Here is a 24579-nt window from a genome sequence, read left to right as displayed (position 1 = left end):
ACAACCTTCCCATTAATATTAAAATTCGATTTTTTTTATATATGTGTGAGAATTAAATAAAATATTTCATAATGTGGGATTGTTTGATGAATGTTTCTGTATTTTTTGTACATTGTTTTGCAGTTCAAATATTTAAAAATGCTTAGGTCAGATCCCTGGCTTCCCGTAATAACTCAGTGGGGTTTCTCTGGTTCAAATAGTGATTAACTGAGGGTTCCTAGAAACCAAAAGATTAAGAACCATGATTTTAGAATATTATACCTTCAGTGAGGGGAATATTCTTATAGTATTCTATCATTTTTGCCTTAGGCTTCACCAGTTGTTAAGGGCCCTCTCCCTTTTTAAAAGCACTTGTTTGCTACTCAAGCCTATAACTCAGATTCTAGGGCTTTAATGCGCCATTATCAGTCACCTTTCTCTTTTCTCATTCCTTCATTTATATCTATATTGATTATATGATTATCTTCTCTACCTGCTCTGAGGGCCATGATTAGTGCCATCTCCAGTTTCCTGTCTTCATCATCTTTCTATATCTTCTAAAAGCTTTATTTTTTCTCTCCTCTCTAGATTCACATGCCTGAATCATTCCCCATCGTTGGGATGGGAGTCCCCGGTACATAAATAAAGTAATGTCCCATTAGACATATAGCGTAATAGGTCAATGGCCCCACAATAGTAACATATCCATGTCCTTTTCTACAAAGGGCCAAACTGCTATCACCTCCTTCTAGAACCCTCCTGGAAGGAGCTCCAGTCCTTCAGATTTTCTACTGCACGTTGTGCTAAGGGAGTCTCCTCTGAGCTCTGCTCAGTTTACTTCTCTTCTGGATTTCCAGAGTTTTCTTGTTTCATATTTACATCTTCTGATTGAAGTTCTTTGGTTCTTCATGGCTGAGACACCTAAGAAAGGCCTTTTTAGGCCCTGTAGTTCCTGTGGTAAAAAGAGACTTCATGTGGATGATCAGCACAAAGATTGTCTCTACTGCCTTTACCCGGACCACTCTTCAAAGCACTGCAAGGTATGTTGTACCTTTTCCACTAAGACCCTCAAAGATCGGGAGGGACGCCTCTTAATATGGCTGCAGAGGCTTAAGGATAAAGACCAACTGGAGTCTTCTGAGGAGAGTGAGGGTTCTTCAATATCCTCCAAATCCTCTCAGAAAAGACCAAGGGTATCTTCTCCAGGCCCCTCGTCGCAGCCTCCTCAAAAGAAGACACATAAAAAGTCTTCAAAGGTACATTCTAAGGCTCTACCATCGAAGGTGTCCTCTCAGGAAGTTGTTCACACCTTTAAGAAGCCTTCTTCCACTCCGTCGACGACGACATCGTCGGCGGTGGCTTCAGAGACGAGAAGATCTGCGTCTACGGCCTTATGTGTGACTTCGTCGACGACAACTGTCTCCACGTCTGTTGCGGCTTCTTCATTATCCAAGTCGACGACGACGACTCCATCGTCGATGGACGGTAGGTCTGTGTCGTCAGCAATAAAGATAAAGAAGACATCGTCGACGGAAGACTGTTCCGTTGATGTCTACTCCATCGTCAACGAAGGCTCCGTCGATGACGACAACGCCGTCGAGGAAATCTCTATCATCGACGACAGCGGTGTCGACGACGGCTCCGTCGACGGTAACTCCATCGGCAATGAAACCTGTTGGCGTCTTTCCGTCGACGGCCGCACCGTCAACTGGCTCGCCGACGACGATGGATTCCAATTTAAAAAGTACATACGTACATCTGAAAATCACAGAGCGTACGTTGACGCCGGCCCATCAAAAGAAAGAAAGGATCAGACTTCTTTCATTGGCTATTCTCATAAGTTCCAAGAGGTCTTTAACAGTTTGCCTTTTCAAGTTCCTGCTCGGGATGATGTCATCATGCATAATACTGGTTCCAAACTGCAGTCTCCGCATGTGCCCTCTTCAGATGGCGCTCTCAGCTCAATGGGTCCAATGCACAGGTTCATTCGACAATGTCATACGAATGACCCCACAAATGGTTACGGCTCTGAGGTGGTGGATGTCCCCTCAGAACCTTTCTCAAGGCTTGCCTTTCTTGCTTCCAGCTTCGCCGCATATCATCACACTAGATGTGTCACTGGAAGGTTGGGGAGCTTTCCTCCAAGAACTGCAGATAAGTGGGAAGTGGTCCCCCTTCGAGAGAAAATGTCATAAATCTCCTCGAACTGCGAGCGGTCTTCCTCGCCCTTCCAGCTTTCCTACCAAGAATCTGGAATTCTCTAGTGCTTGTGCTTACAGGCAATACCACGATGATGCACTATCTAAACAGACAGGGAGGCGACTCGCTCGCTAACACTCTCTCACGAGTCCCAAAAAATCTGGAACTGGTTGATCCTTCACAATATTTCCCTTCGAGCAGAGTATGTCCCAGGAACGGACAACGTTCTGGACAATTCTCTGAGCAGGCAACAGGAAACATATCACGAGTGGGAATTGGATCAGTGGACTCTCAACAAAATATTCTCACAATTGGGCACTCTTCTCATAGATCTATTCGCTACAAGGCAGAACGCCAAATGCCAACACTTCGCAAGCTGGCATCCCCAGAAGGGATTTCGAGGGAATGCATTTTCGATCACAGGGTGCAACGTCTTTGCATACGTTTTTCCACCGTTTCCACTGATTCCCAGAGTTCTCAGGAAATTGAAAGTGGAGCCTTGCACACTCATTCTGATAGCCCCATCTTGGCCACAACAGCATTGGTTCACAGAGCTTCACCTTCTCTCCCTGGAACCACCAATCCGGTTGAAACAGTTTCTTTCTCTCCTCAGAATGAACCACCAGCAAGTCCAGCATCCGGATCCGGCATCTCTCAGGTTATCCGCTTGGCTCCTGAGTTCAAGGAATTTCAGAATCTAGACATTCTGCCGGATTGTAGAGCTGTTCTGGCTCGGGCTCGAGCAGACAGTACTAACAAGACATACTCTTTAAAGTGGAAAAGGTTCTGCATTTGGTGCAAGTCACAGATGGTGCAAGTCACAGAAAATACACCCTTTTTCTTCTTCTCCAGTACAAATATTGCCTTACCTTCTCCATTTGGCGAACTCAGGTCTTGCTCACGCTTCCATCAGGGTTCACTTGGCAGCAATAGGTGTGCCGAAGGTCCCGTCGGACTTCCATCTCCACAAGCCTGTAGTCTTACGTTCTTACTTTCCAAATCCTCGCATTGAACTCTGCGTTCTCTGGATCTTAAACGCTGCCTAAAGTTTTATATTGAGAAGACAAAGACCTTCCGCAAATCCAACCAACTCTTTGTGGCTTAGTCGACCTAGAAAAGGTCTTCCACTCACTAATCAAAGTATCTCTTGCTGGATCTCTGCAGCTATTACATTCTGTCACCAGCAAGCGGAGCAACCCCTTCATTCTAAAGTCCGGGCCCATTCCACTAGAGCGATGTCTACATACATGGTGCTCTTCGCTGATGTGCCTATCATAGACATTTGCAGAGCGGCAACTTGGAAGACGCTACATACATTCACCAAGCATTACTGCTTGGATACAGAACTCATGAAGGATGCTGCAGTAGGGCAAGCAGTACTTCGTCATCTATTTCGATAGAGGTGAGCCTTCTTTTCATCCCACCATCCTTTCTTGTATACGCACATTTCTCTATTGTATTTCTTAATGGTATCTTTGATTACAATTTGATACTTTCTATGTGTCACTTTGATATGTTATTATCTGGTGAATTTGTATATGCTATACCATCCGAAATATGCTTATCATTGCTTACTACTCTGATTCAGACATGTGAATCTATGAAAGATACCCTAATACTGGATAAGAAATGCGTTACTTACCTGTAACTGCAGTTATCCAGTATTGGTATCTTTCATAGATTCACAGGCAACCCTACCACCTCCCCTGGAAGGGTTCATCTAATTCTCTCAGTAATACGCCTAAGCATGGTGCTTACAAAAATCTGAGGGACTGGAGATCCTTCCAGGAGGGTTTTAGAGGGAGGTGATAGCTGATTGGCTCTTCTCTAGAGTTTGGTCCTTTTTACAAAAGGACATGGATATGTTACTAATGTGGGGCCTTTGGCCTATTACTTTATATGTCTAATGGGACATTACTTTATTTATGTACCAAGGACTCCCATCCCGACAACGGGGAATGAATCAGGCATGTGAATCTATGAAAGATACCAATACTGGATAACTGCAGTTACAGGTAAGTAACGCATTTCTTCTCTGTGTGTCTCCCTGGTTCTTGATTTCTCACTTACTCTCCATTTTCTTTCCTCTTGTGAATATTTCAGTCTTTTCAAGGAGTTAGAATGTAAAAACATTTAACAAAAACAGAATCCAACAGACATCCTGCCAAAATCGCAACAGTGTATAAATAATAAATATCTCCCTACAAAAAAATAAGTCTCTGCCTTATCTCACTAGCACTCACTTGTTCCAGGTATGTGGAATAGTAGTTTAACCCAGTATCAATATATGTGGCAAATTAGTTTGGCTGGATTAAGTCATTAAATACATGTCAAAAGGCTATGTTCATTTATGCAAGGAAGATCTGTGTAACAGCAAAGAGCTTTTTACAGTCTGTGTTTACATGTAGTCTGCTTCACAAAGTTTGGGGTCCTGGTAGGGCCTTGAGGGGGTAGAGAGGTCCTCACTGGGAAGGTAGGAAAGGATACATCCTCCTTTGGACTTGGCGCTTTGTGGCTAAAGTTCCTTAAACTTTTTGCCTTCCTCCTAGACCTTTTTCTGACATTATGTTGCCGACTTAGATGCTTTGGGCACTTTGCCACTGTTGATCAGTGTCAAAGTTCAAGTGCTTCCTGTATAAAGTGTTATGGTAATTGGTTGTCTATAATTGGTATATTTGCCTTACTAGTAAAGCCCCTAGTAAAGTGCACTATTTGTGCCAGGGCTGGTAATGCAAATGGTACTTGTGGGCCTGCAGCACTAACTGTGCCACCTACGCAAGTAGCCCTAAAGAGAGAACTCAGGCCTGCCACTGCAGTGCCTGTGCACAGTTTGCTAACTGCCATGTTGTCCTGACAAGTGCACCCACTTGCCAGGCCTTACCCTTCCCTTTCCATGCACACCAGACACCCCTATGGTAGGTCCAAGGTACCCCCCTGGGCAGGGTGCAGTGCCTGTGAAAGGTAGGACATGTACTGAGGTGTGTACCATGTCCTAATAGTGAAATACTCTTCATTTCGTTTTTCACTGTTGCAATGCCATCTTGCCTATAGAACAGAATGGGTAAGGCTGTGTAATATGTTTCCAGCCTATCTTCCCATAGGCTTAAGATGCAGAGGTGAAGTTTAGTGTGCCTGAACTCACAATTTAATAACACATCTTTTTGTGAAGGTGGTTTTTGCATTGTGTGTTTAAAAACCACACTTTTAGAAGGGGCTGGTTTCTTTGTTCTAACAATTCTCTGTCTGGTTGTGGATTGACTGTCTGGATTTTAATGTGATGGGGTCTGGAAAATGTCTTGACCCAGGGGAGGAGTAGGAGACAGCAACAGGCTGACCTGCATCTGGAGTGTAGGGGGAGGAGTAGCCCCTGGAGGTGAAGAGGCCTGGGCTGCTGCCATAAAGAATGGCTCCACCTCCTGCTGAGTGACTGAGGAACCAGACCCCCACTAATCAAAGGAAGAAGGTGTCACTGGCAGGGAGACACCCAGGACGGGTTTGGACAGGGGTCAATGCCCCCCTGAACACAAAGATTTCAAAGACAGTTAAGGGTATAACTATGAGCGTTGAAACCCCTGAACGCTGGACTGATCAAGACTGAAAAGGATTGAAACTACTTTGTGGTCAAGAGAAACCTCTGCCCAGGAAGAACAGTGGAAGAGACTGAAGAGGAGGACTGCCCCTTGCTGTGTGTTCTGGGGCTGGCCTGGAGTTTGCAGATTTAACTAAGGAGAGGCTAAGGGAGTTTGCTGTGTGCTGTGTTCCCCTGCGTGAAAGGACTTTGCTGTGTCCCGAAGTAACTTGTCCCCAAGGGCCCAAGGAGAGCTGGCTCCCTGTTGTGGAAACTCATGAACATCAAAGTTTCCAAGTGTGTTTCAGCTGCGCTGTGTGCATGTGCTTTTTGCAGCCTGAGACCGTCGTAAGCATTGCCCCGGGACTGTGTGGCCCGAAACCCAACTGAGTCTCAGCGACACTTTGTGCGTGTGCATGTGCAGCCTGAGACTGCGTGGGGTCCGTGGTGCTGGTTGGAAAGTGCCCCGTGACTGCAGTGCCCCCACAGCGTGAATCATCGTCCACGCTGCTGTGAAGTTGTTTGTGGCCCGAACCTTCATCGTAACGGAGGCGGCGGATCAGGTTCACTGCCGCCGGAGCGAGCCGCTACATGCTGAAGGATTTCGTAAAGCTAAGGAAGTCGTGAGGTAATCGTGATCGTAGTTCGCAAGAGGAATCTGCCCGAAATCGTCAGCATCGGAGAAGGCAGCGCCCTAACCTGTCCGACTACAGCGTCGCCATGCATCGGAGCTGCGTTGTCATCGGGAAAGCCCAGCAGGACTTCCGATGAGCGGGGGAGAGAGAGAGCGAGGCAGCGCATCCCCCAGGTAAGTCTTGGACTCCGGTCAGGAGACGCAAGCATGTGTGGCCAGGGGAAGCGCGCAGGAGGTGTACAGGTGCGCTCCCATCTCTCTCCCACTGCATCGCGTTGGACGTACTGAGTCTTAGAGCGGCCCGGACCTGCCCGGCAGTACTGGAGCCGCCCTCAGAAGTTCAGGACTATTGTCTATGGTTGGGGCCTAGTGGTGCCCGTGCTAATCACATCGATTGGCCTGGTATTATTCCTGCATTACGAACTGCCTTATTACTTGCATTAGGGATTGTATTATTCCTGTATTACGAACTGCCTGATTACGTGCATTAAGGAGTGTGTTATGCTTGCATTACGAACTGCCTTCTTATCTGCATTGAGGATTGAAAGGTTCACACGTTACAAACTGCCATATTACTTGCATTAAGGAATGCGTTATACTTGCATTACGAACTGCCTTATGTGCATTGAGGATTGAATTATTCTCGGATTACGAACTGCCGTATTACTTGAATTAAGGGGTGCGTTATACTTGCCTTAAGAGTGCATTATACTTGCATTACAAACTGCCTTATTATGTGCATTGAGGATTTAATTATTCTCACATTACGAACTGCCTTATTACGTGCATCGAGGATTGAATTATTCTTACATTACGAACTGCCTGATTACGTGCATTGAGGATTGCATTATTCTTGCATTACCAACTGCCTGATTACTTGCATTGATGGTTGCATTATTCTTGCATTACGAACTGCATTAGTCTGAGAATACGAACTGCCTTACGAACTGCATAGCATTGCATTAGGACTGCATTTGAACATCGTGAACTGCTCATTAATACTGCAAGAACCTACAAATGTGTGTTAGCCTAATAACCAGCAAAGTGAAATATTACGAATAGGCATATGTTGAATTTTTATCATTTGGTCTTACCGTATTTTTCTTCTTGATAAAGATACCGCTATTTTCATACATCAGTGTGGTGTCCATTTGTGGTGTTATCACTGTGTCACTGTGTGGTTGCAAATACTGTATACATTGCCTTGAAGATAAGCCTGGCTGCTCGTGCCAAGCTATCAGGGGTGAGCAGGGGTTATCAAAGAGGGTGTCCCTCCTTTCCCTGAATAGAAGCAAGGGTCCCTATTTGGTCTAAGGTAACTGCCTCAGCCAACTAGAGACCCTCAGTTCTAACATCCTCCCTATGAATAATTGGTAATAATGATTAGGTGTCCCTTCTAGAACCAGGATGGTTCCTAACAAAAGGATGAAGGGGGAGATAGAGGGAAACAAAGTGAAGGTGGGGGGTGTTGCCTAAGGAAGGACACCTCGTGAGGTCAAACAACCCTGGCCTAATATTACCCCCTAATTGAAGGGTGTGAAGGGAGAGAGACCCTTTTCTTATTATAGCCCTCACTCACTTCAATAGTGACATGCTTCATCATTAGGCTCACTCCAACTCCTAAAGTTCGGGGTGGGCTCAACCATATTTTCAGGGAGCATTTAAGAAGATATTGTGTATGGGGGCGTAACGTTAAAGATAAAGGGGCATATTCCAAGCAATAGCGATAATTATCGCTATTGCTTGGTAAGAGACAAAAATGTACTGCTGAGCTGCGGCGATTTTTATCGCAGATAAAACTTGGTATTACCAAGGTTTATCGCAAATGTGATAAAAAATCGGCTGCAATGCATGAATATCGCTGAAAAGTCAGCGATATTCATGCATTACAGAGCTAATGCTCTTAGCCATGTTATCCACCTCCCATTGGATAACATGGCTAAGAACTGCTCAGGCAGGTGTTAGCTTTTGGAGATATTCGCGCTTAGCGCAAATATCTCCAAAAGTTGGTAATAGGAGATAGCGATGTTAGCGACATCTTGGCACGCCCACTTTGCATGTCATTGGTGATAAATATCACTGACATGAAAAGTGGGGCCCAAGATGGTCGCTATCTCCTACTAGCTGTCGCTAACTGGTGTTAGCGACAGCTAGGTAATAGGGAGATAATTTTATCTCCGCTTTCTTGGCTTTTAAAGCCAAAAAAGCAGAGATAAACCCCCTTGATAATATGCCCCAAAATTCCTCCCCCACTGCTAAGGTGTCCTCTATTGGTGGAGCGGGAGGGAAGGTTAGAAAATGACTATAGTAGGGTGGGAGGATATTATGGCTCTATGACCCTAAACTAAATATCAACATGTTTCAGCCACTACTATTGACCTATTTACAGTACTGGGCTTTCATCAGCGTGGGATGCGAAGAGGTCACTTCTCCGAAAGACGTGAATGCAAAGTGGACATGCAATTTAGATGTATCAAACTATAGGGTTTTAATGAATAAATCTAATACTTGCTGCTGCTTTCTTAGCGGAATTACCCCAAATTCAACAGGGCGCCGGCTCCCAACGGGGGGCTTTGAGGATGTAGGCCTTTAGTCACACGTTCATCAAAGGTCCATCCCCGTTTGAGACCTATTGTGTGCTCCGCTCCCCTGCGTGACGTAAAAAATGTGATGCTGGTAATTTCTCATCAAAACGACAGCCCGGTCTTAATTCCATTGTCCAAAATTAATATTTTAGGAGGGTCGCAGATGAAAAAGTGTAATTTTTTATTTATATATCAAACATGTGTAAAAATAGCCTCTAGCCCTCTGCCTGCTTACATCTATATCCAGGCTGTGCCAACCTCCTTCTTTCTATGTCGTTGCCCAGGTTACTTGTGTTGTGAACAACTTCCAGAGTAGGCAGCCTGCCACAAAGAAGACACTGCCACCACCACCCGACAAGCTGGCCAGCGTGCCTGTGATGGTCCTTCCCTGTGTCCAGAGTCCACTTGAAAAGTTAAGTGTTGCTCAGGTAAGGGGTGGGATGGGGGTCCATGACTTTTGACAAGGCATAGTTACTCCGCAAATGTAGCTTCCATCTTAGAAGTGAGGTGTGACCTGATGAACCTGCAGACAGGCGGCTGGGAGCACCAGACTCCTGGAACTTTCACTAGCTCCAGTGATGTATCTGTGGCCACGACTGCTGAAACAAATGGAGAGCAAAGAGAATGATGTGTACATATAAATATAAATTACATTTTTTACATAACATGTAGAATTGGGGACTTTGATTCTTCCGAGGGTCATTCAGTTCTGTGAGATACAGAAACACAGGCAGGTGGGGAGACAGTATTTGATAAAAAAAAACACCACTGAGTTTTAGGAAAGTTGATAAGTTGTTTTTAGAGCCCATCTTTTATGACTATCAGAATACAACTTGGTGACAGCAGGCCTCTTGGGCGTTACAGCCAGATGGCTACAAGCAAGAACTACAAATTGTGAAGAGTGCACATTGTGGCCAAATTAATCAATTTTCAATGACCATTCCCTGTAGAAGATTAAGTCTAGTTTTGGGAGGGCAGGGGCTTACGAGGTGGGTGTTTAGCATGTTTATTAAAGTTGCAACAAGTGTAATCATTTTCCAGTTTTTTTGTCTTGGATGTGATTGTTGGATTACAAGAAGTTTCAGACTATGAGGTTTGGTGTTTGCACGATAAAACAATTTTCGACACAGGGGGGATATTTTACTAACCTTTCATGCAATGCCGGGCAGCAAGCAAAGTTGCTGCGCTGCGCTGTGTTGCGTTGCGTGTAAGGGAGAGAGCAGAGAGGATATGGAGCATTTCAGCTCTCTCCTTGCACTGGCACACTGTGTGCTGCCCAGTTCCAATGCAGGCACCCTTCCATCTTAATGCAAAGAGGCCTGCATTACAGTTAGGATTGTTTTTATGCAGGATGGGACACCTTTCTGCACAAAAACAATCGTAAAGCATTTTGTTTTTTTCATGTGTGTGGCAGATTGCAAAGCATGTGGAATAAGGAAATTAGAAGGAGAAATAAAGATATTTTTCCTTATTACTTCTCACTGGAAAAGATGCAGGATTTTGAGGCATTCCACGGTTTACAAGCTTTAGTAAATCCAGGAATGTGCAAAAATGTTTGGCCCTTATTTATGAGGCCTTGCTGCGCCATATTTAAAAAGTGACGCATCTAGGTAGATGCGTCACTTTTTAAACCCCTGCGCCACATTATACCTGCGTCAGGTATAATGTATGCAGAGGGGGCGTTCCCCCGCAAAAAGCCTCGTAATAGTGACGCAGTGAAATCTATGAGATTTCACTGCGTCACTATTAGGATGCTGTTGCGTCAAAATCTTGCGCCTGCCTCACAGCAGGCGTAAGACTGACGCAAGCCCTTTCACATGGGGCTTTCCCCATGTGAAAGGACGCATTGCTGGAGTTGCGTCACTTTTGTGACACACTCCAGCAATGCGTCACTTTTGCGCTTACAGATGCGTCAGAAATACTGACGTAACCTTTTCCATTGGCCATCCGGTTCTAATCTGCAGACACTTTTAATAATATTGATGTTGTTCGTGCATTTTAAGGGGCATCTGTGTGTGTTGCAAAGGGGGCTGGAGGGCAGGAGTTCCATCTGTAATTCTGTACACTTGTTGAAGCTTGCATCTCTGCTCATGTGGATGTCGTCTTACAGTCTGAAGCGGTTTGGGGTATTTGTTATACCATCCGGTAGGTAGATGGTTCTTGTGCGCGAGGCCTGGTCCTGTTTCTGAACTAGCTCTCCGTATCATCTTGGGGAATCACAATGACTCCATATCTCCAGTGGCGTCACTAGGGGGGTGCGGGTGGTGCGGAACGCACCGGGTGACACCATAACTTGGGGTGACACCGTGACACCTGCGTGAGGCCAGTTTCGTCTGAACCACGGACGTGTGTGCGCTGCAAAAGCGTGCGCCACTGGCGGCACCTGCAGTGCCCCTGCTGCTCAGAGAGATATGTTGCTGCCAGTGCCAGCAGCTGCTCTTCAGAGAAATAGCTGATCAAGTCATGACTCAGACTGCTCTTACCTCGTGGCTGTGAGAGAGAGCCAGCAGCGCTAGGTCCTAGGCGGCTACAATGTAAAAATCATTGTGCTGGCTCCAGGCTGGCGCTGCAATTTCCTGCCGCGCCGTGGCTTAAGTTAAGTTTACAAAGACAGTTAAGGCTGCCAATTAATTAGGGGGGTGGGGGGGGGATTTAGGGGAGGGGGCTTGGTGCACGTCCGGAGGAAGTAGTGAGCACACTGAGGCAGAAACGGCCTTGGCGGGGGACTCAAATCGAATCAGGCAGTCCTTGCCGTGGCGTGCTGCACTGCTGCACAGACAGTTTTTGTTCTCACCTCGCGTAGGTGACTTGTGTCCTGAATTAGTGATCTGACTCGTCACCCGCGGCCCGTCCGCCGCCAAAGTCAGTGTGGTGCCTCAACAGGCAGTGAGTGCAGCAGAACCGAGGCCATGATAAAATGCGAGGCCTGCTCCAGACCTTGGTTGACTCGAGGCCTGGACCACTGTTCACGGTGCAGGGAGGGGAAGTACCGCGACGGCGCTGCAGTGTTCCACAAGTAAGTGTGTCACACGGACTACCTATTAAGTTAGTACCGGTTGGATGTTTCAGACAATAGTTCAAAGTTAAAGTTGTCTGTATTACGTTCTCACTCCCCCCTTGTTATTGAAAGACACCAGCTCCTGTTCATCAGGTGCGTGCTCACAAATATCAGTAGCTCACTATTGTAATTAGCGATTGTTAACTAATGTACATTCCTAAAGCATAACCTACTTCTTTAGGTAATTTTTGAATTCTAGCGCTTTGTAACTGTACCCATCCATCTAATTACATAAATGTTCTCGGTATATAAAAATGTACATAAATACATAAAACGTATATTTCCAAACTCCCTCCTTCTTCCCCGTCAACCCCCGTACCAAACCCTCCATTTCTGGGACAATTCAAACCTGCAAACTTTCAACATCTCAGCAGTGTGCTGACTTCAGAGCAACGGGGGATTTCCGGACATTTACACCCGAATCATGGCACAGTGAGCGAGGGCCTCTAGGCACTGCTGGAACTAAGTCAGGGCACAGGGAGCTAGCTAGGCTTCTAGGCAGGTGCACTGTTAAAACCGAGCTCGGATACAAGAATAATAGAAACAGAGAAAGCTAAGAGAAACAATCACAGGCAGGGGTGTATCTGCAGTGGTCCGATTCTCGCCTCATTCCTTAAGGCACAAGAGCACTTTAACTTTTTTCATTTTTTTATTTTTTAAGCGTGCATTGACAATGCTACAATCATTAGATACATTACTAGATTAAAATAACTTCAACACTGTTATGCAGATCTGCAGTGGAAATTTTTAAATAAAAAGATAACGTTTTATTTGATTATTGTGTTTCTCTACTTGTAACATTCAAGTTAGTACTAGTCGCCATATATGACTAAGCAGGGCCGGCTGTAGCCCTGTTGGCACCCGGTACAATGACATTTGACTTCCCCTACGCCCCATGACTGCCTCCTCGGATTCTCTCACGAGAACATGGCAAAAGTTCCCCTCATCTCTCCAAAAGAAACCAAAAGCTTGTTTACAAAGGATTTGGTAACGTGTCTTTGCTTTTACTAATTTTCTGTCAATGGGGGCATTGAGTGCTCATCCGAGCCAAGGTGCTGGAGTCGCACACCAGTCGCATTCCCTGTCTGTTGTTTACTTGTTCCACAGAAATGGTCTTCAGACGCCAAATATCACGCATTCATAGCTGTCAGGTTTTCAGATTGCATCTGAAAACATTAGCAACGCTTAAGTGTGCTTTTTTTGTATGAGAGCCATTCCATGGCTTTTGTGTAGCATTTAAAGTAAAACTTAATTGAGATTAAAAACAAACAGCAACAATCTCTGTTCACAATACATATCAGAAGTATTCCCTGTTGCCGCAACATGAAGCTATAAAAGCAAGTTCCACTTCATCTTTTTTTCAATTTTTCTTGCTTTCACTGAGGCACGGCTGCTCACTGGCACCAGGCTGCCACTGAATTTAAAGGAGCCTGCGCCTGTAGAGAGCATGGACTCCAATCACAAGCTAGTGCGCATAGATTGTGTAACCATCTGGGTCTGCAGTCCAGCCACACGGTGATCCGACATGCTCTGTGCAGGAGAAGGCCAACAACATGGAACATGCAACGCTCCCTTGGTAAACTGGGCAGTCACGAGTGGAGGGAGGGGTACCAGGGGCGGAAGCCGAGCAGTTCTTCAGAACTCCCTGCAAAGACTACGCTATTCACGAGCCCCCACCCCTCCTGTGAACTTTATACTAGGCCCACCCAGTGATTAAATGCCTCTCGCACACTATCAAAAGCAGCGTGGAGGCAAGTGCCATAAAAGTACGAGGCAGTCAGATACGCTACTTAAAACAAGTCTGAATTATAATGCTTGCTATCTGACCAATATACACACACTCTCTTAAGGCGCTTCCTCCTACTAAATATTTACTTTGTGTCCATGTGCCAATGTCCATCATGGGGTAAGTCGTGAGGGGGTGACACCATGAGTTACGCACTGGGTGACACCAACCCTAGTGACGCCACTGCATATCTCAGATCCTCCTGTACTGTACTGTACTGTATATGCAAGCCCTGTGTGCTGATATAAAACAATACAGAAATGTTACACTCTGTGGTGTGCGAAATACACCTGGGAACACTTGCTTGTGTTCGTGTGCTTCATTTCAGAATCAAGATGCATGACTCGCTCTCTCGCGGTACGTGTGGTTTTAGTCTACCTGCAGTGGAACAGTCCATGTGTGTCCATGCATGCATTTTTCTCAGGGAGTGTAAGTGACGCTCTTGATCGGGGATCAAGGAACTGGGAACATTATCAGGTGCAGCCTTCGCCTAGAACCACACTTGTGTAAAACCCACCACCGAGCAGTTGGCTTCACAGCGCCCATAAATTCATCACAGTGGCTGTCTCCAGGAACGGGCTGTGGCAGTGGTCCTGCTGCGAATCCTGGTGTTGGGGTGGAAAAGTCCGCTGCATGATACACGGGCATGTACCCCTTCCTGAGTGCCTGGTTGCCTGTAAGATAGCATCCTAGTTCTAATGTGGACCTGGCGGCATGCTAATCTAGCTTGTGCACAAAATCCCCGATCTGTGCTTGATAATGCAAAGTCCAGAACCTGGACAGTACGTTATTGTGTCTGTTTGTTGACAGTTGAGTTCAGAGCCCTGACCCCCACACTTTTTCCCTGAGAAGCCTGTGACTGCTTGACCTCACTAGCGTGAGAGTCAAATGCAGAAATGGGGTACATGGTTTAGTTTGCAGAGCCTACTAGGATGGACCCCAGAACATTAGTGGTAAACACCTCAACCCCACAGTTGGGGTGCAGAAGCCCCTGTCTGCCCTGTGGCCTCCAAACAGGATTGGATTCATAAATTACTGTTCGAGGCATATGAGCTGCAGATTACACACTGTGCATAGATGGCCACATAGTGTTAATTACTTTACAGGTCCACAAAAGGCCTAATTACAATGTTGGTCGGAAAGCCTCAGACCGTCGGCAGGAGGCTATCTGACTGACATTGTAGGTTTAAAGTCTGACCGCCATATTATAAGGATGGGTGTCGCAGTTTAAACCAGCTGGGGAATCCAACTCGGTCATGACAGGCTAAAGAAGCCTGTTAGCCAGTCTGGGGGGCCAGACACAGTCGGACATACTCCGTGAGGGCAACGGCCAGCTTTAACTCATCTGTCCCTGCGAGGGGGTTGCCACAGCTCTTGATCAGCGCCGCGTGGGCAGCGGCAGCAGCCTCTTCCTCTCGCCAGACTGGGACCGGGTGATAGCGGGAAAACTACACATCCCAGCTGCCCCGGGGCCCAGCGCTCCATCGGTGATGCGAGCACTGCGCTCGGAGGCGCTACAAAGCAGCAGCCCGCTGAGAGTGCTCTGGGGGCCAGACACAGTCGGACATACGCCGTGAGGGCAAAGGGCAGCTTTAACTCACCTGTCCCTGTGAGGGGGTTGCCACAGCTCTTGATCAGCGCCGTGTGGGCAGCGGCAGCAGCCTCTTCCTCTCGCCGGACCGGGTGATAGCAGGAAAACAACACATCCCAGCTGCCCCGGGGCCCGGCGCTCCATCGGTGACGCGAGCACTGTGCCCGGAGGCGCTATAAAGCAGCAGCCCCGCTGAGAGTGTGCTCTGGGGGCCAGACACAGTCAGACATACGCCGTGAGGGCAACGGCCAGCTTTAACTCACCTGTCCCTGCGAGGGGGTTGCCACAGCTCTTGATCAGCGCCGCGTGGGCAGCGGCAGCAGCCTCTTCCTCCCGCCAGACAGCGACCGGGTGATAGCGGGAAAACTACACATCCCAGCTGCCCGGGGCCCAGCGCTCCATCGGTGACGCGAGCACTGCGCCCGAAGGTGCTACAAAGCAACAGCCCCTCCTACCGCCCCGCGGGACGTGCGCGGGCGGCGCCGGGCTAAGCCCGGGCAAAGGGTGGGCCGTCTGTGGCCATCAGGGGTCAGAAGAGGCCGGGCCGGGGAACCCCCCTAACATCCACAATGGGCAAGAGAAAACAGGTATGTGCTAGGGATGACGATGGGTCCAAAGCGAAACATCCCAGAAAGTCTGAATCTATCATCTTGTATCTAACCTCTGCAGTGGGGGTGCTGACTAAAGAGATCGCTAATACGGAGAAAGAGCTGGGCTTGAATGCAGGGGAGGTTGACCCAGTCCTACCTGCAGATCATAGCAGGGTGATACCGTTGGAGCCAAACATTGTGATAACTAATCGGGAAGTGAACTCAACCCACATCGTACTACCCACCCCACAAGACGCTTCTTGTCAGCCTATGCCCATAATGCCTGCTGTTCTCCCACATCGCACAAGAAGCGAAAGTTGTTAAGTACAGCGGGCAGGATAAAAAATGACTTGGCTCAGACTAACCGAATAGACCATCGTCTTAAGGGCCAAATTGGGAAAATCATAGAGGACTTATTCATCTCACGTCTGGAACCAGCACTCGTGTCCGTCGCCAAAGATATTGTGGACACTTTAAATACTTGTGTAGCGGGGCTTCTGTCCAAATGTGAGAAAATTGATGCGTTGCTGAAACAACACAGGGGGGCAAGGGGGGGGGGTTCGATCCAGCCAGCGGCCTCAGCTGATAACCGGCCTACAGCTGATACCAGGAACACTAGCCCTATACCTTGCCGGCCCCGTAGTTCGGAAGGGGCTGCAGATACAGTAGGGCAGCCAACCGCAAGGGATGTGGCAGGAAGTTTTTTGCCTGAAGTAAATGTCAGAGGTAGCCAGGCATATGACAATAGTAGACGCACTCGACACCCTGGCTATACCCTGGAGCTGCCTCCGGAAGCAGCCCCTCTGGTGGCTGTCTTTACTGGGGTGCCTCCGGTCAGGGGGGGCACCAGTGAAACAACCACTGATTTGATGAACCAAGCTAGACAGTGGTGCGATCAGTTTAGCACGGGTGGAGCCGATGTTGCATGTGCAGTCACCATGGCAAGGAGGGTTCGCTGGGTTGGGCACTGTCCTAAGAATATTTCGGGGGACTGTGTGGTGGTTAATTTTAACAAAAGGAACAGTGCGGAAAGACTATTTTGGGACGGCTCAGACCTTGATAACAAAGGTATCAGACCACTCCCCCTGGGGTTTTTCTATCCCCTAGCCAGGGTCTACAGATACCCGCAGCCACCTACCCGGAATTTTACCCGTCCTAATAACAAATGTACCCCAACATACCAGGCCACGATGAGCGCACAGATGAGATCTGCCCAGGGGCCGCCACGGGGGGGGGGGGGATCCTGCACCCATAACTATACCATCAGCATCCCCGGTACATCTTCAACCTAGGGGGGAGGTAGAGCTTTGTCATCGATTCTCGCCCCTCTCCCAGATGGAGTACAACGATTGACTGGGTCCTGATACCATAGGAAAGGGGTTTGGGATAGGTGGTGTAACCTATATAGCAAAAAATCGGACAGCCTCATGTAAAATCCTAAGATGGAACATGGCAGGTATTAGACCCAAAAGCACTAACCCCATTTGGTTGCAATTTATAAAGCAGTTTGATATCGTGGCCTTCCAGGAAACCTGGAATTCAGAGTCTAGCTTTATTTTCGGATGGCTACCATAGCTTCACGATTCCTGCGGTTCAAGGGACTGTGGGGAGGCCTAAGGGGGTTTACTTTTCCTTATTTCTCTAAACCTTGCTGGAACATTTAGAAAACTTAATGGGGAGTCAGATAATTTCCTCATATTAGAATGGTTTGTCTCCGACCAGTATTATCTTTTAATAAATTTGTATAATGCCATTGAAGGCTCCGTACAGAAGGAGCATTTTAGCGTGTTAGATCAATTTTTGTCAGTCTATAAGCTTAACAATTCTTTTGTGCCAGAGATGCTTTTTATGGGAGATTTTAATATACACCCTTGCCCGTGGGATTGTTATGGTGGTGATTTTGCTGGTCACACAAATGGGAGGGTACCCCACTTTCAACATAGTAAACAGGGTGAGGCCTTGGAGGAACTACTTTCCAATTTAAATCTACTTGAACCGGGCAAGGAAAGTGGTAGTGAGATTGTCCCCACCTTCATAGGACGGGGAGCTAAGTCTGTTATTGACTACATTTTCTTATCCCCCTAGTTCTGATTAAGACCTTGGACTATAGAGTAGTGACGTCAACCTTCAGCGATCATAACCCCCTTGTATTGAAAGCTGAACTGGGGGCTAAGATTGCCATTACTGACCAAGGAAGGGAGGCACCACGGAACTTATCTACAAAAGATCAAGGCAGACGGATGAATTGGGACGCTGTAGTCCCGGAGGCTTTTTTTGAGGATCTGGTTGCCAAGGCAGAGACCAATATTGGCATCTGCCTGGATGATCATGCCGTGGGTGCGGGAACTATAACCTCCTTTACAGCAATCTGCAAGCAAATCGCCGAAAACCTACACAAGGGGAGTAGGCCACATTCTAGGAAGGCACAGAAATGGTTCGATTCCTCATGCACAAAGGCCCATGAGGCTCTTCTTAAGGCCCTTAAGAGGACCCCGAGGGACAGGGCTCTAGTCTCCTCTCTCGGCAAGGAGTATAAACAAGCAACCTCCATGCGGAAACATACAATTAAAGAGGAGGCCTGGGATAATTTGCAGTCTATTGATGTATTAAGGGACAGCAGAAAGTTTTGGGCCACAATAAATCAGCCATTCTTCTTGGAAAGTGATAATTTAGATACGGAATGCGTAATTCCGGATGACATCTGGCTCCAGCACTTTAAGAACATTTATGGCGATAAGGAGCATCATGAGTCAACATCAGGAATAGCCATTACAGGTTGTCCCACAAACCTTGTTAAATTTGACCTGGCTGAAGTAGAAAGGGCCATCCGAGATACATCTAAAAATAAGGCTCCAAGACCTGATGGGGTTCCTGCTGATCTCTACATCTTGTATCCTAACTTCTGGGCAAAAATGTTAACCAATGTGTTCAATGCAGCATCCCTAGTGAGTTTCCCCCCTTCTTGGGCCTCTTCCATTATTGTGCCCATGTTTAAAAAGGGGAGCAGAGGGGACCCCGCCTGCTATAGGCCAATCTCCCTGTTAGACTCTGCTGTTAAGATCATGGGCAGAGTCATTCTTCAGAAACTGAGAGATTGGATGAATGGTGGGGGGATGCTCTCGAATCTCCAGTACGGCTTCAGGCAACACAGAAGTACCATGGACCAATGCCTAAATTTACATCTTTTGATTAATAAATATACAATAGCAAAAGAGGGTTTCTTATACCTCGGGTTCATGGATTTATAATCAGCCTTCGATCTGGTGAACCGCTCCAAATTATGGGGTATTCTGAGGGAAATGGGCATAGAGGCACCCCTGGTTTACTTTCTTAGCGACCTCCACCAGGACCTAGCGGCAGCCGTTAGGGTCACGCAGGACGGCAGGTGTACGGGCCAATTCAGCTCCAGGCGGGGGGGTCAGACAAGGCTGCATCCTGGGCCCTCTTCTTTTTACGATCTATATTAACGGCCTGGAAAAGTCTCTGGCTGGGGCCAGTGCGGACATTCCGCGTGCAGGGGGATAGGGCATCCCGGTCCTCCTGTACGCGGATGATGCCGTACTCATTGCTCGCACAGGCCTAGGTTTACAGAGATTGCCAGATAACTTTGGCGCCTTCATGGAGTCCCTCGATCTAAAAGTAAATAGTAACAAATCCCATGTAATGATCGTTGGGGCCCGCAGGAAGATCAGTAAGGTTAAAACATTTAGATGCTTGGGTGCGGAAGTTTCTAGGGTCCCAGTGTTCACCTACTTGGAAGTACTCTTCGATGAGAAGGGCAATTGGGGCCCCCAGCAGAAGCATAAAAGTAATGCCGTTGTAAGATCTACAGCAGCTCTCCTTAGTTTCACCAAAAGGCTGGGAGCTAGGCCCATGGAGTCCATGCTCAAAATATACAAGTCTAAGTGCTGTGCAATTGCCTTCTATGGGGCATCTATATGGGGTTACGCGCCTGTGGGTAAAATACAATTGGCAGAAAACAGGTTCCTCAGATCCCTGATGGCGGTACCTCAGTCGTCTCCGACTTTGTCTGTACATTCCGAATTAGGTTTGGGTTACATCACAGACTTTCTAAAAGCAGCCCCACTGGTCTGTTGGGCAAAGACGTGGCTCAATGAGGATATCACTCTCAACCACCTTATCCTAAAAGACTGCTTGGCCCTCGACAAGGCAGATAGAATTCCATGGCTGGCATACGTTAGAGCGGCGTATGTCAGACTGGGACGTCCTGAACTATATACAGCCCCAGAGGGAATCAAGGAAGAGGATTTGGTGTGGATTAAATATAATTTCCAGATCATGTTGGAGGCAGATAGGGAGGAGGCGGAGCTTAAAAAACCAGGAGCAAGAAGTATTTATGTTTTACAGACCTCCCCATCCATTGAACCTTACCTGAAGATCGTCACTAAGCCTTTCCATCGATTCCTGTTGACAAGATTTAGGTTCAGCTTAATTCACTTCATTCTAGGAACTTTCCCGCAATGGGGTAAACCAGAAGAGTCTGCACCATGCTCTTGTGATAATTTCTCGACACAAGACACCCTCCACCTGATCATGTTTTGTGAAAAATTTTCCAAGGCACGTAAAAAATTCCTATATCCCATATTACGTGAAGCTGGGTTTCTGCAGGTAAGGCCTGCACTCTTACATCTGCAACTGCTGAGTTGCGTGCGCGTTATTTTCAGCGTAGCAAGCTTCTTGGTGGCCGCAGCTAGAGTGAATAACAAAAGAAGCATATGTATGTATTAAGTACAGCAGGTCGAGAGGGGGGCATTTTTGTTCTTTTTATCATGGAAATATAAAAGATGTTTTTAGATTTTTTATATTGTAGTTTACATTGCGGTCCCACAGGTTAGGCAGAGACATTTGCTTATTAACTGTTTTGCATAAATCATGAATTGTAAATTGAGTATATACATGAATGTTTGCAAATGAACGCATATTTATTTATTTATATCTATTTTACCCATTTTATGCACAACGGATGTATGTATTGCTGCTTCTTTTATGATTTTAATTAATCGAAATAAAGATTTTTTGACTGACTGACTGACCTCCTAATACCTTAAGGATGGCGTTTTTACAGTTGGGATTATGATGGCACTTTCTGACAGCAGTTCCATGTCGGCCTTTTTGACTTGGAACAGCTGTTGAAAAGTGCCTTTGGGGGCCCTAGCAGGGCCCCCTTTCCCCCCTGACCCTCTGCATGTGGCCCTGGGGGCACCTATTGTGCTTCCCTTCACATCCTGCACCATGTGGCAGGCACTGTGAGGTGCCTGCCACACGGTGAAAGGATGTTTAAAAACTTCAGTTTTTCAATGGGAGCTTGTGCTGCGGACGTTTTTGGCCCACCGCACAAGCTCCAATTGAAAAATAGAAGTTTGCGACTGCACCATGCACCTAATTGCGGTGTCGGAACTGCCGACCTGAGGTTGGGTGGTTCCTATTCCGCAGCAATGTCCCCGACCGACATCGCAATAAGGGCTAAAGTTTATATATATTCCTCTACAAACTGCTTCAAACTTATAATCTTAGTCATCAACACTCTCTCATGCCCACAGTTGCATCACCTAACTCCCACCAACTACCTCAGAGCAGAAATATCATCTCCACTAGGTGCAGGGATGGGACACACATGTTTTCTTGCATTACTAAGAGAGAGAGAAGGTGAACACAATTGCAGTTCAATGTGAAAATTTATTTGACAATTCAGAGATTCAAAATGTAGACTGTCAAAATTATGGCCTTGTACAAGCACTTCTCTACAAAATGTGTGATCTGCTTTTAATGCCTAACCCCGGCCAAACTCACTTCTAACGCGTTTTTGGGCTGAGCTAAATAACTATATTAAATTCAAGTCTTTGCGTATTTGGTTCAAGTGCTTGATATTGGGATTAGGTACAGGTCAGACATTTTGAAGGGAGATATTTACTTAAAGCTGAGATCATGGTAGTCTATAATTTGGAGTCCATGTTTTTGGAAAGGATTTTTTTTGCAGACTACATTTTATTGTGCTGCCCACAATGAAGTGCTGGTGCCCAAGGTCCAGGGTATGTATCCACATGAAATACTTCACAATAAATATTTTTCTGTGGGAATCATTACCCCTCCCATGCTCATGACGGAGCCGCTCCGTCATGAGCATCGGCTGAGCTGTGCTCATGACGGAGCGGTTTCGTCATGGCCCTGCCGCCGCGCCTGCGCGGCGCTGATTTCGCGCCTGCGCGGCGCGTTATATTGGGTGGGCGGGGCCATGACGGAACCGCTCCGTCATGAGCACAGCGCAACCGCGGCTCGTGACGGAGCGGCTCGTGACGGAGCGGCTCCGTCACGAGCATGCGAGCGCCGCTCGCCCGCCCCCCCCCCCAAGCGCTGCGGCAGAATTGCCGCCGCAGCGAAGGGGTTAAGGTAGTTAATGATTATTCTCAAAATATGACACAGATATGGCACTCAAGCCAAATATTGGGCACCGCAGAATGCTAATATGAACAGGAGATCTCTTGTTTGGAGATATTTTAACTTGCTGGTGGATTTAACATGACAAACACACATCTAAAAGTGTTTCTTCTTTCCCCCCATTCTTCTCCTGACCTGATGCCTCTCCATTCCAGAATCACAGAGCTGCGTTCCCGAATGTCACCTGACCCCGGTTTGTGCATCTTCCCTGCGACCCCGGATGTCCTCATCCCTTCACGGTCGGTCATTAGTGAAGTCTAATGAACAGAGGTCTACGGACAGCCAGCGCCTCCTCGGCTTCTCACGTCCAGTGCCAATGCGGTTGAATGGGCTGTGTGTGTTTTTACTTCTGGCCTCCACTTGGTTTGGCTTCGGTTTATGAGTGGTTTTATAAGGCCACGTTTTGTGCGCATGCTCAGTAATGGTGTGTGGGTGCGGTCATGGTGGGAGGGATGGGGATTGTTGCCTAACAATACTTGTAATAAAATAATTCAATAATAATTTTTGTTTTTTCTTTACTTTTTTGTGTCTAGTTCTGTTGTCTGAGAGGGGAAGCGGAAGAAAAGGGCATCGGCTTACTGCAGTCAAATTCAATCAGTACAGCAAGAAGAGCATTAGTGCAAGTTTCCCTCAAAGAACAGGTGTAGGACTAACAACAACAGTGTAAGCTTTCCTTAATACCAAGAACAGGTGCTCATAAGCAACTGGAATGCAAGCCTCCTCCACACACTCAGAACATGGCCATACAAGTATAAAAAGTGTAAGCTTCTCTCAGAAATAAAACAAAAGCAGCACAGTATGCAGAAACTAAAGCTTTACTCGTCTACCCAAAACAGGCACAAGAATTGTTCCCTCACACAGAGAACAAATACATCACAGACAGCAACAGTAAATTCCTTACCAAAACAGCTAGAATAGGCACAACACAGATAGAAGCAGTGTGCACAGAGCAGGTGCTGGACAGCCTTCATCCATGTAAGCTGCCTTTACATTTAGTACAAAGCAAAAAGAGCTCTCACCCCCAGTCACAGATCTGCGTTGAATCAATTATTGTTCTTTAGCTCACTTCGCCAACCCAGTTCAGCCCAGCCATATGAAAATCAGTCTTGACCCTGTCCCTCATGTGAACAGTCCAGGCCGAACCGCCAAGCCAGGGCTTCCCTAGACCAGAAACAAGCATCCTGGGACCGGTTTCAGGGTAACACCCCTCATCAGTCAGGCTAACTTGAATCCAGTGGCAAAGTGAGCAAGGGACCCACGTCTGGGCATACCCTGCCAACTTAGGACGAACAAAGCAAACACAAAGAGAGGATGGCTGGAGCACTGAAACTTTTCAGACACTCGCCTCCAGCCACAGATCTGGGTTGAATTCATCATTGTTCTTTAGCTCACTTCGCCACCCCAGTTCAGTCCCAGCCTCAAAGGAACAGTCCAGCCCGAACTGCCAAGTCAGGCTGTGGTCGCCTGGGCCGCCACAAGGGTGAGAGGGAAGACACGGATCAGGGATGAGGTCTAGTGACTCCTTTATTTTTTATACAAGGGTTTCAAATAAAACACCAGTCTCTATGTTCGAGGCGTCCACTCGGTTCCAAACACCTAAGCAGTCAGGTATCCCAGCCCTCTAGGTCCAGCGTCGCTGCTGTCAGGGTCTTCGGGGACTTCTCCCTTGAGCCACGACGGGTAGGGGAAGAAAATAAAGAACAAGGAAGGGTCAGTACTGTCAGCTTTCAACAGTAAGGTAGTGTAACCGTCACCAAGGTGGGGAGTGAATAGGGAAAAGGAGCGTGTGAGGATCTGAAAGGAAGGAATCAAAACCCTAAACAAACACCTCCCGTGTACCCAGCCGCCCTATCTTCCCAGACCTCCCCTCCACCCCCACCAAAAAGAGCCCCCAAGCGGTACTCGCCTTGAGCCACGACCCCTCCTCAGGGCGTGGCGTCTGGACCCGGGGCGTACAGTGTATGATGGGTCCTCCAGTCGTTCCGTCGCAGTGGATCTGCCATGCCTCCTCCCTCCTGCTCCGCACTCCGCTTCTCACCCGCCTCGCCTCCTCCTCCGATGGTCGCCTCCTCTCTCCTGCTCCACTCCTCACACACCTCGCCTCCTCCTCCGATGGTCGCCTCCTCTCTCCTG

General features: G+C 47.3%; 1 protein-coding gene across 3 annotated transcripts in view; it reads left to right on the top strand.

Moving 5' to 3' along the window:
• Positions 1-22946, top strand: part of PLPPR2 (phospholipid phosphatase related 2) — a 152958-nt gene extending 130012 nt beyond the window's left edge. The window contains exons 7-8 of one of the 3 annotated variants that reach the window (XM_086936448.1): positions 9250-9393; positions 22602-22946. In XM_086936448.1, coding sequence (XP_086792574.1) covers positions 9250-9393; positions 22602-22634 — 177 coding nt within the window. In that variant the 3' untranslated portion in view covers positions 22635-22946. The remainder of the gene's footprint in view (positions 1-9249; positions 9394-22601) is intronic. The other 2 variants (XM_086936447.1, XM_086936449.1) reach the window with 2 other exon arrangements.
• Positions 22947-24579: the final 1633 nt, after the last annotated feature.

The sequence above is a fragment of the Lissotriton vulgaris genome, chromosome 1_1 (assembly GCF_964263255.1).
Source record: "Lissotriton vulgaris chromosome 1_1, aLisVul1.2, whole genome shotgun sequence".
Lineage (NCBI taxonomy): Eukaryota > Metazoa > Chordata > Amphibia > Caudata > Salamandridae > Lissotriton > Lissotriton vulgaris.
Note: the sequence above shows the minus strand (reverse complement) of the source record. Positions and strands in the feature narration are given on the sequence as shown.